Source organism: Pteropus alecto, unplaced genomic scaffold (assembly GCF_000325575.1).
Source record: "Pteropus alecto unplaced genomic scaffold, ASM32557v1 scaffold7, whole genome shotgun sequence".
NCBI lineage: Eukaryota > Metazoa > Chordata > Mammalia > Chiroptera > Pteropodidae > Pteropus > Pteropus alecto.
In genome coordinates this window covers 55355359-55372547 of record NW_006494614.1, presented here as the reverse complement: position 1 = coordinate 55372547, position 17189 = coordinate 55355359, and the positions used below count along the sequence as shown (strand labels likewise).

Below are 17189 nucleotides of genomic sequence, written 5' to 3'. Positions count from 1 at the left end.
ATTAACTTAGGGTTGCTGTGAGGATTAGAGATGAAAAGTATTAAGGCCTTGTCTCAGTGCCTGAACCAGCCCAATATGTGCTCAGTAAAAGGTAATAGTTGCCATTATTATTGATGATGATAATGTTGTGCTACAACTCTGTGAGAGCTGCTTCCTACTACCCCAGGTTTATTACTAGTAGTTAATGCTCAAGGAATCAAACAGAAAGTACATTTCATGTGCTAAACTTTATGACGCTGATTCTGAGAGAGACGGGGGAGCTGTGTGAAATGGGATAGCAGGGAAGGCCTCCTGCTACCGTGGATTGGAATATAGAGGAGCAAAGTGGTCAGAGCATGGTGGGTAGGGGTACTGAGTGAGTCAAAGTATGGCAGCCAGAAAGAGTATGCCTGTAAGTGTGGGGAGAATGCACAGGGCTGCAGAGGCAGTAGCCTTGCATAGCCATGGACAAGTAGTTACACTTGATGCAGTGATGTCACTTTACCCCTGTCCCCCCAGCCCCCTAACCAGACTAGCTCCCAACAACCCTTCAGAGCTTATCTCCAACATCTGCCAATGAGCTCTCTTGTGCCATACTGCCCTTAAGCAAAATAGCAATAGTGATAAGGAGAACAACTGATGTTTATTGAGCACTTCCTATGTGCCAGTACCTGTGCCGAGCATTTCATGCATTCTTTCATTTAATCCCACACACATGAAAGAAGCAGCACTTCGTTTTATAGGTTGGAGAAGTGGCTTGCCCAAGGTGGAGGCCCAGGATCACTATTATATGTTAAATCACATGTCTCATCTAGTAGATTCACGAAGACGGCGATCAGTACCTATTCCTTTTAGGGACTCCTCAGTGCCTAACATGGCAGGCCTGGCACAAAGTAGAGACTCATAAATGCTTGTGGAATGAATGAGAAGTCATTATCGAGTGTACGACAGGGCTCTGGTTCCAGAGGCTGTAGGCAGATCACCAAGCGGGACTGGGAGACCTCCCCTCAGAAACACTCAGTCATAAAGAATGGGGCACTCAGAAACCTGGGTCTCCAAACAGTGGAGGCTGACACAGGGGTACAGGGGCTTACTGCCTCTGAACCCTGCCATTGGACAGCTGGATCTATTCAAACAGCTTCTCTGCTGTCAATAAGTTTTGTCCTGGAAACTTGGACAATGCTGAGCCCACAGGTAGAGTTCAATGATTGGGCCAAAGGTGATCACTCAGGAAAGATGATAAAATGGGTTAAGTCAGGGGTGACAGTTAAATGATTAACACTAGTACAGCAGAGGCGCTGACTAAATGAAATAGTCCCAGGCCTATAGTGATAGAGCAGGGTCTTGAGACCACCCACTTTGCCATTGGTAATTGGGTTTCTGCGAGGTCAAAAGGTTCCCTGGGAGAAACCAAAGCTGGTTGGGAGAGACACTTGACTGGGGTTGGGGAGGGAGTGGTCAGAGAAGTCCTTCTGTAATGACTGAAACATTTCCAAAAGAGTAACAACTGGTAGATCCCTACTGGTGTGCCTTGAATACCACAAGCATATGAGGTTGAAATATAGCTAAGAGAATAAGCCATTTTTCAAAAGCCGCCTGTACTATTTTGAGACTTTTGTTAAAACTAGACAATATATCCATAATTGTATTTAACTAGGCACACAGAAACTGTAATTTCTCAATGTGGTAAGAATGAATAAGGGCCCCACTGTCAACTCCTCCATGTTGCACAAACTCTACTTTTACCTTAGGACTCCTGGTTTGCTTATGGGAATCGTGACTTTTTGACATACAGACCAAGAGCCTGAGTGTTGAATAGCAAAGATTTTTTTTCTTTTGTAGAGAAATGTAAGTTCTAATACCTTTCCCCTACACCTTATTGAATCGTCTTGTGCCTATCCTATTTTGGAGTCCATGGTACAGCTGAAGTGCCTGCATGACTGTTTTACAAACCTGTAAATCTGAAGTAGCCTTAACATTAGCTTCAGGATGAAAAGAAGCTTCCAGTAGTTTTGTTTTTGGTTTTTTTTAATCCCTGAAATTATCAGTTGCTAAATGGTCATACCTTTTCCTCAAATACAAAAGGAGTTGGTGGCAGTCAGCCAAGAGAAATACAGCTTGTCGAGAGAAGCAGACTGCTATTAAAACCCACAGTGGTCATTAACAAAGATGATGTCATAATTAAATGCCTGGGCCTCCCTGGGATCCCCAGGGCTGAGGAGAGGCGATCACAGTCTTTAGCAAGCCAGTGAACAGTCACTGCCTCATGGTGTCTGGTGAAAGTGCCCAGTCTCCAGGGCGAGGTGGTTTCCTACAAAAGGATCAGAGACCTCTGTTGTACCATGCTTGCAAAGCTGGTGGCCAGCACAGGGCATTATGAACTGATGACTTTGGGCTTTGATGAAAAAAAGGGTTGGAATTTCATGTGTGGAGGCTCCTTCTAGAAGTCTCTGTGAGTCATACTGTCAAACTCAATTGAGGCTATTTTAGGATAGGCTCCAGTTCCTGTGGTTCTGAGAGGAGGAACGGTTCTGTAGGGTTTTCATAGCTGAGTCATCATTATTAATTTATAAAAACATAAGAGGAGCCCAATATTCATAATTTTAGAGACTCCCACATTCACACAACAAAAATAAAGAGGAAATTGGGAGTAGACAAAAGCCTAACTTTTATTCACTTTTTTTCTCTATTTCTCTTTTTTTCTCTATTTCTCTTTTTTTCCCACTCTTCCCTCACCATCCCCCCATCCCAACTTATGTTTTCTAAGGTCCCTCTCACCTACGGCTGGGTGCATACTGTAGTGGCAAGAATGCGGCCTGTGATCAAATCTGAGTTCTGTCACCTCTAGTCAAAAAAATCATCAGAAAAAAAAGTAATTTTACAAAATATACTTATTAAGCCTACGGCCATGCCACTCTGAACAAGCCCGATCCTGTCTGATCTCGGAAGCTAAGCAGGGTCAAGCCTGGTTAGTACTTGGGTAGGAGACCACCTAGGAAGACCAGGTGCTGTAGGTGTAAAAAATAAAAAGTAATAAGGGATTATAAGCCGACAAAGTCCTTGCAATCTGTGAGGTCAACCAAGGATTGCCTCGCCTAAATAAATAAATAAATAAATAAATAAATAGAAAATAAACAAAATATACTTATTAATTATTTACTAGCTAGCATCCTTGTTTAAGAAGAAGTAAAATATGGATAATTGCTTTGCAACTTCAGGCGCATTGCATAACCTCTCTTGTTTAGCCTTCTCATCTGTAAAGTGGAGGTTGTAAACCCTCCCCATTATATGGTTGTAAGGAAAGTAGAGAGGAAGATTGGAATATTCATCAGACTCCCTTCCTTAGAATTGATGACAGCAACAATGCTAAGGTGGGGATGATCTTGACTCTCCTTGTAATAATTGTAGACGAGATGTTTTTCAGCTGGTGAATGAATGAGGCGAGCTCCGATGCTTTCTAATTTTTCAAGCTTCCCCTCCCCAAGGGAGTCTGGGGAAGCTAGACTTTCATCAGCATAATTTAGGTCTCACTTATCATCCATACAACCTTCTTCACTTATAGGAGGAACCTCAGATTACTTGGGGCTCTTTAACCAGAGTTGCCTCAGGTATCGCCCACGCTGAATACAATGAGGGTCATAGTAACAGTGTTAGTTGGTTAAAAATCTTCTCAGGCTCCTACATAGTTCCCCCATAGGGATTCCGGTTCCTTCCTAGTTCGAGTCCACTACTCAGTCATGAAGGCACTGAAGGGCTAGCCACTGTCGCTGTCACCAGGGTCCTCCGTGAGAATGATAAGGAAGCTGAGCAGTGCAGGACCAGCCCTCACTTCAGCGGAGTCACCCTGAGCACTACACAGAAAAGGACTCTTTTTCACATATGTTGCACCTTGTCATTTTGGGTTAAAGGCAGGGCAGCTTATGTCCCCATGTCTCATAGTGTCTCTTATGAGAACAGTTCCTGCACTTTCTACCAACAGACACTGTCTCTGTGGCCTTAACCAGGCTATGGAGCAGATTCCATGATGTCCTACTTATTCCCCATCTCACCCTGCTGGTGCCCAAACCAGAAAATGCTGTTCTGTGGAAGATACTGGTAAGAGAATAAAAGGACAAGCCACATACTTAGAGAAATATTTACGAAACACATGTCTGATACAGTACTTGTATTCAAAACATGCAAAGAATTCTTTTAAGACAGTTTTATTGAGCTATCATTCACATACCTTACAATTCACCCATTTAAAGTGTATAATTCAGTGGTTTGGGATCTAGTACACTATTATTATTTTTTTAATTGTGGTAAAGTGTATATGACAAAATTTGCCATTTTAACCATTCTAAGTGTAAGTGGTCACTAGTAAGTGGCAGTAAGTCTGTTCACAATGTTGTGCAACCATCACCACTACCCATTTGCAAAACTTTTTCATCACCCCAAATAGAAACTCTATAACCATTAAGCAATAATTCACCAGTCCCTCCCTTTCTCCCAGATTTTAGTAATCTCTAATATACTTTCTATTTCCATGAATTTGCCTATTCTAGTTAATTCATATAAGTGGAATCATGCAATATTTGTTCTTTTGTATCTGGCTCATTTCATTTAGCATGTTTTCTGGGTTCATCCATGTAGTAGCATATGTCAGAATTTCATTCCCTTTTATGTTCGAATAAATTTTTATTTTACATCTATACTTTTTGTTTATCCATTCACATATTGGTGGACACTCGGGTTGATTCCACCTTTTGGCTGTTGTGAATAATGCTGCAATGAACATTGGCATCCAAGTGTCTGTTCCAGTCCTTGCTTTCAGTTCCTTTGTGTATATACCTAGGGAGTGGAATTGCTGGGGTTATATGGTAAGTCTATGTTTTACTTTTTGAGGAACTAGTAAAATATTTTCCATAAAGGCCAAAACACTTTACATTCCTACCAGCAATGTATGAGGGTTTCAATTTCTCTACATTGTCACCAATACTTGTTTGCTGTTTTTTTAATTACTGCAGTCCTAGTGGGTGTAAAATGGTATCTCATTGTAGTTTTGATTTGCATTTTCCTAATAACTAATGATGCTGAGCATTTTTTCATGTGCTGTTGGCCATTTGTGTATCTTCTTTGGAAAAGTGTCTATTGAGTCATTTTCCTATTTTTTAATTGAGTTGTTTTTCTCGTTGTTGAGTTATAGCAGTTATTTATAGATCCTGGATATATGACTTCCAAATATTTTCTCCCATTCTGTAGGTTGTCTTTTCACTTTCTTGATAATGTCCTTTTGTGCACAAAAGTTTTTAGATGAGGTTGAGTTATCTAATTTTTCCTTTGTAGCTTTTGATACCATGTCTAAGAATCCTTTGCCAAATCCAGGTCATGAAGGTTTATCCCTGTTTTCTTCGAAGAGGTTTATGATTTTTAGCTCTTACATTTAGATTATTGATTCGTTTTAAGTTACTTTTTCTATTCGGTGTGAGGTAGGGATCCAACTTTATTTTTATGTATATGGAAATCTAGTTGTCCCAGCACCATCTCTGGATGAGATTATTCTTCACCTGAGTGCTTATTGCTAAGTGAAAGAAGCCAGTTTATATGATTCCAATTGTATGACATCCTGGAAAGGGCAAAACTACAGAGACAGTTAAAACAAACAAACAAACAAACAAACACTCAGTAGTTGCCAGAAGTTCAGGGATGAATAGATAAAGCGCATGGGACTTTTTTAAAGCAGTGAAACTTTTTTGTATAGCACTGTAATGATGGATACATGATATAATGCATTTTTCAAAACTCATAGAACTTTACAGTACAAAGAATGGACCTAAACATGGCCAGGTTTTAAAAATCATTTAATAGGTTGGAGGATCCCAAGAAGGAATGCAGACTGTAACAAGAGACTCTAACTTTATTACAAATGTTTGATACCTCAGTGGTGGGGGTAGAGGGAAAAGTGCTGACCTAAGTAACTTCGAAAATGATTTGAGTTTGTAAGACTAAAGACAAAAGGAACTGTACATAAGTACTGTACTCTAGTTCATAAAGTTGTTTCCCATTGTGATACAGTGTAACAATTTTGATACTGCTATACATGTATACTTGAATTGAGTAATTAAGTAAATGGATAGCAGATAGTGGGAGCTAAGCCCTGTCACCGTTAGACAGAGTATTTGTGGATCAGCAAGGTGATAAGGCCAGAATGATCCATGTGGTAATGGATTAGAGTTAGAGACATTAGTATGAATGTATGTTTAGCTTAATATAGATTCATTTTCTTGTGGGATACAAGAGCCAACTGAAAGAGGTCCCAACAGGCTGGAAAAATTTGAGATACAAAATAAATAAAGCAGTTTTGGATGATAACCCAAAGTCTAAAATAAATACCCATGAGTCCATTCTAATATAAATGACTGAATAAATAAATGAATAGGGGAGAAGACACAAATCTCTCATGAAGAATGATTCCAAAAAAGGAGTAATTTTATACTGGCAGAACCTGACAAGCACACTTCAGCCAGGTGACCAAAGTCAATATCAACAGTGATAAATCATGTTGATAGTATATACCTTGATCTAATGTGATGGAAATGGCACTTTATCTCTGTGGTTTTACTCCTAATAAAACCCATAACCCCAGTCTAGTCATGAGAAAAACATCAGAAAAACTCTAGTGGAGTGGTATAAGTCTCAAGGTCATAAAAAACAAGAAAAGTCTGAGAATCTGTCAGAGCCAAGAAGAGTCTAAGGAGACATGATGACTGAATGTAATGTGAGATCCTAGATAGGATTCTTGAACAACAACAGTAGAAAAGGGCATTAGGTAAAAACTAAGGTAATCTGATTAAACTATGGACTTTACTTAATAATAATGTGTCACTGTTGGTTCATTAATTCTAATGAATGTACTATACTGATGTACGATACTAATAATAGGAGAAATTGAGTGAAGAGATTTATGGGAACTCTCCATACAACTCAATTTGGCTATAAAATTTAAAGTGTTATAAAAAATAAAATATATTTAAGACAACAAGAACAAAAACAAGCCATTACCCCCATTTTTCCAGGAGGAAGCTGACACTCAAAAGATTCAAAGTAACTGGCACAAGATTGCCCAGCCCTTTAAATGGCAGAGATAAAGTTTGAGTCCAGAGTCCTTTCTTTTTTGCCTGTCTGTGGATGGAACCACTTCTGTTCCTTGGTTTCCTGCATATCCTTTTATGCGTGTATGTCTTTCTTGTTCTTCCCAGGGGATGGCCTTTACGCTTGAAGAAAGGATGCAGCTTGGAATCCATGGCCTAATCCCCCCTTGCTTCCTGAGCCAGGATGTCCAAGTCCTCCGGATCATGAGATACTACGAGCGGCAGCAGAGTGACCTGGACAAGTCAGTGCCTAAAGTCTGCTCTCTTTGCCTGAGCCCTGGGCTCAGCTGTCTGTTTCCTATGGCCTACACAGTGTTTTCTCAATAGTCTCCAGCTGGGGAGGGCCGAGAGCCTTTCCACAAGATTCCAAACCCAGCCTTGCCTTCCTAGGGTTGATGATCTTCCTGAGGGACAGGGCTTGTTATGATCAAGGAAGTCAACATGTCCTGGAAGAACTGGGAAGGGAAACTGAATTCCAACCAGTTGAATCTGGGAGGGTCTCTGGGAAGTGATGGGACCTGAGTCAGCTCCAGAAGTACTAATAGGACTTCAGCAAATAGTAGTGGGTTCATAAATGGCATTTCACTCAGAGGGAAGAAGTAGAGCCAACATGTAGGGACAGGTGTGTTAAGGAAGTGGCACATGGCTTAGGTTCTTGGAACAAGGGAAAAATGGTTGAGGAGAAAGGAGATGGACAGGGACACTTTGGGAAGGACCTGGTATGTCATGTATTGCGGGCTTATGGGGGATAGTTAATAGTTCTGCTACCCGTTTGGGTTCTTCTCAGTGAGGATATAGACATGAAAAGCTAAATGGGGATGGCAGGGTCAGCTTTATCAGTTTTACTGAAGAAGATAGTGACCTCCCAGGTCACACAGCTATGAATGGGCACTGTCAGGATTTGAACACAGGTAGCTGACTTCAGAGTCTGTGCTTTTAACATTTCTGCTATGCTATAGCCAAGAAGCATTAGAGCTAAGTGGCTACAAGATTAGACTCTAGTACTAGACTGAATTCAAATCATCATTCTACCACTTAATAGCAAAAGTTATTTAGCCTCTCTGGGTCATTCTCCATCTGTACAATCAGTGGTACCTAGTTCATAGAGTAATGATGAGGATTAAATGCATTAGTATTTGTGACATGCTTAGAACAGTGCCCAGCACATAGTAGGCACTATGTAAGAGCTTATTAAATAAATATGTCACCTTGCTATGGGCTCCAGCAAAAAATATAGAGAGAAGACAAGAGTTCTCTCTACATATCTATAGAGCTTAATGGCCAAGACTTTGGATCCTTGAGAGTATGGCTGCTCCCCAGGGACAGAGCTCAGTAGCTTGGCAGGGTCATCCTGCACTCATCTTCCTGTGTTCCCTTTTTACCATTCATTGCTTCTAAGTAGTAATGGATTAGGAAGCCCCTCCCTAATCCCCCTACTCCTGAAGCACTAAACTCTGTGGATGTTACTCACAGAAACTCCAAGGCCATACTGCAGCCAAATATTCTCTTCCTTTGTTTATCCCACGCAGACTGGGTAGTCACTTCACCCGGAAGAGCAAACCAGAAAATACACAATTCAACTAACAATAGGAGACATGCCCTAACTTTGAACAATCTGAACCTCCTTCTTTTGTTAAATTTACAAAGAATTAAAGTCCAAGGTGAAATCCTCTTTTCTTTCTTTCTTTTTTTTTTTCAGGCGAGGCAATCCTTGGTTTATCTCACAGATTGCAATGACCTTGTCAGTTTATAATCCCTTATTACTTTTTTTTTTTTTTACACCTACTGCACCTGGTCTTCCTAGGTGGTCTCCCATCCAAGTACTAACCAGGCTCGACCCTGCTTAGCTTCTGAGATCAGATAGGATTGGGCTTGTTCAGGGTGGCATGGCCATAGACAATCTTCTTTCCTAAAGATATTAAACTCTAAAAATTAGAGTCGGAAATCCTTCCCTCACCAGTTCTTTCCAGCTAGGTGGACATCATTCATATACCGGAGAAAACATGCTGGGTGGCGGGCAAGAGATATGCCTGACCCTGGGAGCTCCAGAGGGCTTGCTGCTGATGCTCTGTTGACTACTGTGACCTCCTTGTCCCCAGGGGTCTTTCATTTCAGCGGGTGCTTGGGGAATTGCTAAGGAGGCCCCTTAGCTTTTTTGGGATAAGGGCAGTGGTGTGCTGGTAAATATTTAATAACTGGTTCTAGGGAGGGGTGGAAGGAGCCCTGATTTTTAGTATTTGACAATATCCATGGTGTAATTATTCCCAATGTGACCAGTTTCGAGTTACCAACTTGACATCACTGAATGCGGAATTAGGAAGAGATGTGTACAAATGACTACTGGGTAAGGAATTCTTACACTAGTAATGAGTTGAGATTTTGGCTATTCTAAGCATAAACCCTCCTTTCCTAAAGACGCCTTCTAAAACACAGTTTTTCATTCTGGACCAGTGCCTGTGGTGTTAAGAAGAGGCTGAGGCCCCTGGAAGCCACAACTTTCCCAAGGTTATACAGCTGGTAAACAGCAGAGCTGGGGTTCAAACCCAGGACCCTGACACCACGCCCAGGGGTCATCCCCCTATCGGAGTTTCTCTCTCACATAATTCCATGCCAGGACCCCAAGTGCCTCCATATTCTCTCCCAAACTATGGGCCAGAAAGGCTGTGATATCAGCAGTCACTTACACTTCATTGTGAACTTCAAGCCCTGGGTTTTTGTTCTTCCAGAGATTTTTGCCTTTTTAAGAGTGTGAATGAAAAGCTTTTTTCCTGGCTTAGTGATTTCAGGCTTCAGAGAATAGGCAAGAGAGATCTGAGAGGATATGCCTCCTGAGATCACTTGGTACTCAGCCACTTGTGAATTCTACTTGTGACAAGAACCAGCCCTGTGTGGCAGGAAAGGCCAGTTCAAGCATCACTGGTGAGCCCAGATTTTTCCTTGACCCTACTCCACCCTCAGAATGTTGCCATTCTGTTTCATTCATTAATGTCCACATGATAACGTAACTAACCATCTTGCACAGTAGTTAAGAGCACAGATCCTGGAGTCAGATTGCTTAGATTCAAATCCCTACTCTGCCACCTTGGATGAGTTATTTCATTTATCTGTGCCTTGGTGTCCTTTATCTCTCAAACAGCAAAAATTATAGTACCTACTCACAAGTCGTTGCGAGTTTTAAATGAATTCATGTAAAATACTTAAAACGGGACCTACACCTGACAAGCGCCATGAGGCAGGTAATATTCTCCACGTTTCATAGATGATGAAACCCAGGCTTAGGGGAGATGGGTGATTGGTCTGTGAATGTGCCATTGTGAGTAGCTGAGTGGGACCTCTGAGTCTTTGCTTCAGGGGTCTCCCCAGCTGCTACATATGCTGCTCATGTAAACAGCTTGGTTCTTATCTCCCTTTCCAAGGTACATCATTCTCATGACACTCCAAGATCGGAATGAGAAGCTCTTCTACCGAGTGCTGACATCAGACGTGGAGAAATTCATGCCCATCGTGTACACGCCCACTGTGGGACTGGCCTGTCAGCACTACGGCTTGACCTTCCGCAGGCCCCGGTGAGCCATCTGGGGGCCTGGGCTCAGGGAGGGTGTGTTTCATAGGGGGGAATCAATTCCTTCTGCTGGCCTTGCGTATTGGGACTCTGGAGGCTAAGTCCTGATTGGGCCAGATGCCCAGCAATACATTTGATTGTAAGCATTTGCTCGGAAAATGACCCAGTAAGTGGAGACGTGAGCTGAGAGAGTATCTAGCAAGAGGATAGCAGAGCTTCTCCACCCCGCCACCCCCACGCCCCCCTCCCGTGATAAATGCCCAGCGTGTTGTCAGAGGGGGCCTGAGAGGCACTTCAGATTGTTTGTCTCTCGTTATCTACCTAACACCTCTCCCGCCACTGCTGCTTTTCTGGTCAATGAATAATGGAGTGTTGGATAGCAAAAACTGAATTCTTTTGCTGACTCAAAGAACCAGTATTCCTTCCTTTTGGCTTGACTCAGATTCCACTAAAAATGTCATTTTATTAGACAAAAACTTGACATTACATTTTCTTTCAGAGCCGAAGAATTTTGGGGCTGTTTTCCAAAGAGATCACTTGGTTTTATTCATGATGAGTTCAGAATATATTTTTTAAAAAAATAAAAAGGGGAAAATGAGACAATTTTGAAAAGGTTTTCAGTGTAAGGTGCCTGGTAATTATCAATACATAATTCTAGCACTAATGATACAAGAGCTGCCTGGGTTTATTACATGTAATGGAACATTGTTTTAGTCTGTGTTAGAATATGTAAATATACAGTACAGTATGCACAGATGTAGAGTATACATTTATAGAGAATTTATAAATCTGTGTTTATTAATCATGTGCTATATGAGGAACATGTAACCATGGATCTAGGACATCTTTTGTTAATTTGGAAAAACAATCCTCCAGTTCTGAAGCCAACATTCAGGATGAGCACTACAGGCTGAGCGCTGGCGTCCTCAATGCCAGTTCTCGTCCTTTCCTGGCCCCACTGTCACCATTGGCAGAGGGCATCATATCTTGATGGGGGTATCCAACTGTTGAAGCAGACACATCCTCATCACTCAGAACAGCCGTGCTTCTACAATCCTATGTTGGGGTCACTGCACCGGGGCCTGCAGCAGTTCTGGTCTTCAACCTGCCTCTTTTAACAGGAAAGAGACTCGTGTTCTTATTCGCATCCCTGAAAACAATACTGGCAGAGACATTGGAAGCCACTGATACATTTCTGAAGGATGCAGGACCCTATTTACCTTCCAGTTCCCACTCAGAAACAATCCTTCTGGGTCCTCCCTCCTGGACAGTGCAGGTCAGCTCATGTCATTCCCTCCTCTGAGATCATCAGTAGCCCCCTAGGGCTTCAAGAAACATGTCCAACATTTGTGGCAAAACTAAGCCTCTCACAGCCCAGCTCATATTCAGAAATTTCATGTTCTAGCTACACTGATCTATTCTACATGCCCAAGGACACCTGGTGTTCTCTTCCTCTGTGCCTTTGCATATGTGGTCTCCTCTGCCTCAAACTCCTGCATTCTCTCCTGTCCTCATTCTCTGCCCATCGAAGTTCAAGTTATCCTTCAAGGCCTACGCCAAGAGTCAGCTTCTCTGTGGAGCCCTGCCTGTTCCCCTCATTCCTTTCTCAGCCTCCATAATCCATTACACATTCTTCTAGTCCATAGTTTCATATTTTGTGCTTTATGTTTTTCGTTATTTGTGTATCGGTCTCCTTTACTAGAACACAAGTTTCTTAGGGGGGCAGGAAACATGTCAGATCCCTTTGTGTATTCAAGACCAGTGCGTAGCAAGTAATTAACTGACCCTGGAAAAGTAGTGGTGTGCTGACTGGGAGGAACTAGGTTCTTATGGTCAGACCTGAGCTTTAGTCTCATTGACCTTGAGCAAGTTTCTTATTCTCTCTCAGCCTTAATTTCCATATTTATGAAATGGAGGTAATGAACCACCTACCTCAAATAATCATTGTGAGGGTAAGATGGGATTGTGGATAAATGTTGGTGTCTGTTTTCCTCCAGTAACTGTTATAGAAGTAAGGAAGGGATTGATAAATGTAGAATTATACCTCTGCACTTTTAAATTTTTACAAAGAAAATCAAGTCATTAATCACATGATGAATAACATGTTTAACTATATGATTTGGCACTTCCAGAACCCACTGTTTCCTGAAAAGGTCCTTTAGCCTGTATGGCATGGTTCACTGCCTCCACTGGCTTGCAGCTGAGATCTGTGACACTGTGAGGCCATCCCACTGCCGGGCTGTGTGGGAGCCCTCTCCCACATACTCTATGGACCAGATTGTGGATTCTGTTGTTGGTTCCAGATAAACTAGTATCATGGTCAGGACCCAGCATATGCAATAGGCGCATGAAGGTAGAATTTGCCTTCAGAGCTCATTCCAGAATCCAGAGAACACACAAGACTGACTTTGGATTAATGAATATTTATGGAGCAGCTACTAGGTACCAAGCATCATGCAGACACTGTCAAGTTACCCCAAAGAACAAAGTATAGTTCTTGACCTCAAGCAATTTATCAGCAGAGTGAGGGGGCAGACAGTAATAATACCAGTTAAATATAATGAAAGTTACAAAGAAATAGATTTAATAGCCACCAAGAGATATAGGAATATAAGAAAAAGGAAATTTTATCTTCCCTGTTGGCAGCAGGAAGGCTTCACAGAAGAGATGACATTTGAACTGGTCCTTGAAGATTGAATAGGAATTCCATAGGTAGAGAAGGGAATGGCCATTCCAGAGAAGGGCTTGGTTTTATGGGCTGTGTAGACACTGGGGTGGTCAGCTCACTTGGGCTTCTCCCCATCTCCTATGCTCGGCAAGGAGGGCCAGCGGAGGGAAGCTAGGTCTCCACATCCATTGGCTTATAATGGGGAGTCTTCTAATGTCCTGGAAGGTTAGTCTGGTAACAGTATCTCCATTTCACGGATGAGGAAATTGAGGTGGCCAGAGGAGAGGAGCTTGTCCGAGATCACAATTGGCAAGCAATTGAAGTCGGAATTCTGACTGTGGGAGTCCGGGAAAGCCACACCAAAGAGGTGACATTTGAGCTGTGCCATGAAAGATGAATGCAAAGAATTGAGACAAAAATGTATTTTTCTACAGAGACTCAAGCATACCGACCTCCCTTTTGCTAGAATGTATGGCCTTCAGGACCTCGTGGTGGGTGAAACAGGAGAGTAGAGGGGCTGGGCAGGAGAACTGGCCATTGATTCCGCCCAACGAGGAGGAAGTGCCTAGTCTCCTTCCCACTACTCAGGGGAGCCTTTTCAGACTCAGGTCCAGGCCCCATAGGTGGCTCTCTAGTGGATCAGAGATGGAAAAGGGCATGGCAGCAGAATGGGGGTCCATGTGGGTGGAGATGCAGCCTTGCCAACCACTTGAGCCCAGAGTATCAGGTCAGCCCTGAGTGGGTGTAGAGAGGGTGCTGCAGAGGCTGGGCACATAGCATGGAAAACAGGTGTACAATGGTTCTAGCAGGGAACCCACGGCTGAACTGGAATGAGAAGAAAAGCATACTCATAACTGCTAGCTAAAGGCCAGGTACTATCCTAATATCTTTACATATATTAACTCATAATTATCACAACCCCTATAAGGGGTAGATACTTTTACCATCCCATTTGTACAGACAAAACTGAGGCACAGAGAAATAACTTGCCCAAAGTCACAGAGCTCATAAGCTGCAAAGCCAGGACTCAGACCCATGCAGTCTGAACCACAGTGTGGACAGGTAACCACCATACTGTGCTGCCTCCTTTAGTTTGGGACTGTGCACATTTGGTGGGTATTCAGGGCGGGATGTCCTTGCATCTCCAGGAATGTTTGATTGTCCAGCGGTCTAAGGTGGGGATTGCTAGATACCATTTTCAGTGCTTCTCCCAGAGGGAAGGAAGGATGCAGCCAGATTGTGGGCCCATGGCTGGGTGGGGCTGAGGCAGGCTCAGGCAAATGGAACCGTTGTCTTGGATTCGTCATTCACACTCTCGGTAGAGATTTCCCGTGTATGTTTTGCACAAACTCCTCTTCAGATGATTACCCAATTAAGTTATTTGACATGTGACATTTTGAGCCTTTGCTCCAGGTTTCCATTTGGCCGCTTTCCAAGTGTCGAGTCCACACCTGCCTTGCTCCTGAGGGAAATAAGAGTTTGGGCTCCACCCCAGCCCTGAGCTTCATCCGAGGCCTGGCTGGGAAGGCTTTGTGGATTATCATCTGAAGGGAGGACAGCTCTGAGGCCAAGAGGGAGAGTGCCAGCTCCTTCTCAGTTTCTGAAATGATAAACATTCCTGCCAGGTTCCAGGAACAATGGAGTTCTCTGTGAAAGGGCCTGCTACCGCCCCCCACCCCAAAGCTAATTAGGTCCAGCTGGTGCAAAAATGGAACCTCCAACACGCCTGGGGCTCCATCACCTCACAACCTGGCAGAAGATACCAGAGTTTCTCAGGGGCACCTGAGTATCTCTGGGCAGAGGAGGCTCAGCAGAAGGTCCTGGGCTCTGTAGAGCCCCCTCTGCCCCTTCCTGCCTCCTCAGCACACTCTCCGCATGTGCCTTCATGGGCCATGGCTGCTGTCTAGTCTGGCTTAAAAGAATGACCCCTGAAGATCATTAGTGTGTGACTTGGAGCAGGTGAAAGCCAGAGGTGAGGCAAGCTGAGAAGCCAGGACAGAACACAACTAAAGAGGGTCTATGAGGAAAAAGTCAGTATGATGTAGTTTGCTGTCCACTATAAACGAATACTCTCCCCACTCCAGGCCACCTTTCTGTTGACCAGCCCTGTCTTCACCATCCTTGTCCTCTTGGGTTCTGAGTGACCTCTTGGGTACCTGTAGAACTAACATTTCCCAGCCTCCATGGAGCCCAACCTGCATGGGTGATGAGGGCTGGGTCATGGATAGACACACACGAGGGCAGAATGCCATGGTGGGCAGAACGCTGGGGCTAAAGTCCAGAGGGAGTGAGCCAGCTTCCTAAATGCTTCCTAAATGTCCGTGGAAGGAGCACAGACTTGGAAGCCTGGTAGTCTTGGCCTTGAATCCCAGCTCCTGATGACTTTTGACAATTTTTTGAGCACTCACTCAGTCTCATCATGTACAATGGGACTAAGGCCCATTCACATGGCTGCTTATAATGATTCATGAGATTCCACATGAAAGGGGCCTGGGCCTCGTTGGTGCTCAGCAACTGTGATCCTCTTGACCTGCCATCCCCAAGATCTGCCATCTGACTCAATCACCCCACCCAAGAGCCTAAACTATAAACCGACAGGGCATTTCAGGCTTCTGAAATGCCACCAGACCTTAAATGATCAGTACTTGTGCTTAACTAGCAAATCTTTTAGCAGGTACATGTGAGGACTTAGAGGATGTGATGAGTTAGAAAGGCGAGAGGAAGACATGGGACTTGGTTTCACTAGTCAGAGGCTCTGTGGAAGATCTTGAAGACATATTTGGATCTGGACAAAGCCAGCAGCCCTTGACCCTGAGCCAGGCTGCTGTCTCTCTTACCTGTAGACAGGTGGGTTTCTACGCACAAGATATTAACAGATAACATTTATTGGACACTTATGATGCTCCTGGCAGGCCCTAGGCTACCTATTTCGCATACTTTATCTCTGAGCCCTACAACAACCTCACAGGTGTTTATTACTTTACCAAGATGAGAACTAGGTTAACTTACCTAAGATATTGCAGCTGACCCAGAGCCAATTCCCTGTGTTTTTACTGCATTCACAGTCCACCTTCTTGTGACCCTGGTAACTATGACACCTCAGAATAAACACTTGCATTCTTGCCTTCACGTAAACTCCCTTGTGTGACCTGTCTGCACACATAAGGAGGGCACATGCACATGCGCACACATACACACACACACACACACACACACACGCACACGAGGGCAGAATGCCATGGTGGGCAGAACACTGGAGCTAAAGTCCAGAGGGAGCAAGCCAGCTCCCCCATTAATAGCCACGTGACCTTGGAGCCTGGCCACCCCACCTCCCCAAGCCTGGATCACAGGAACTGACCACCTGATGGAGTTGTTGTGAAGGTCAGATGAGCTAAATGTGTGTGAATGTGCTTCATCAGTTGTAAAGTCCCTCATGAGCTTAAAGGGGGTATTTTTTTATCTCTTCTTCTCCCTCACCCGCACTTCCATAAAAGGGCATGGTTAGGGCTCACGCTCACCTCCTTGGGGTTTGCAACTTCCCACTCACTATATCTGGTGAGCCCTTGCCTTGTTCTTTTTATGCAGGGACCTTTTTATCTTCAACCGCCTTCATCACTACCACCTTCACCCAAATCAGCACACAGATGGGCCCCTGGGGCACGTGCCTCTGCTTCCATATAGCCATTTCTAGCCATATATAGGACGAATGTGTGCCAACACCTTGACCAAAGTCGTTCTGCAACACGAAGACAACCTTGTCTCAGCAAATATTAGAAGGCCTCTCACACCCAGGGCATAGCCTTTGAGCACATCGCAGTCTGGACTCCAACCCAACAGTCAGCCCATTGGG

The 17189-nt window shown here is 43.7% G+C and overlaps 1 protein-coding gene and 2 pseudogenes across 1 annotated transcript in view; 2 read left to right on the top strand and 1 right to left on the bottom strand.

Annotated features, from left to right (window-relative positions):
• The window catches only part of ME3 (malic enzyme 3), a 179900-nt gene that overhangs the window by 69957 nt on the left and 92754 nt on the right, over nucleotides 1-17189 (top strand). Inside the window, exons 3-4 of the mRNA XM_015600223.2 lie at nucleotides 7218-7351; nucleotides 10526-10675. Coding sequence (XP_015455709.1) covers nucleotides 7218-7351; nucleotides 10526-10675 — 284 coding nt within the window. The remainder of the gene's footprint in view (nucleotides 1-7217; nucleotides 7352-10525; nucleotides 10676-17189) is intronic.
• On the top strand, nucleotides 2878-2996 carry LOC112474804 (annotated as a pseudogene).
• Nucleotides 8889-9007, bottom strand: LOC112474914 (annotated as a pseudogene).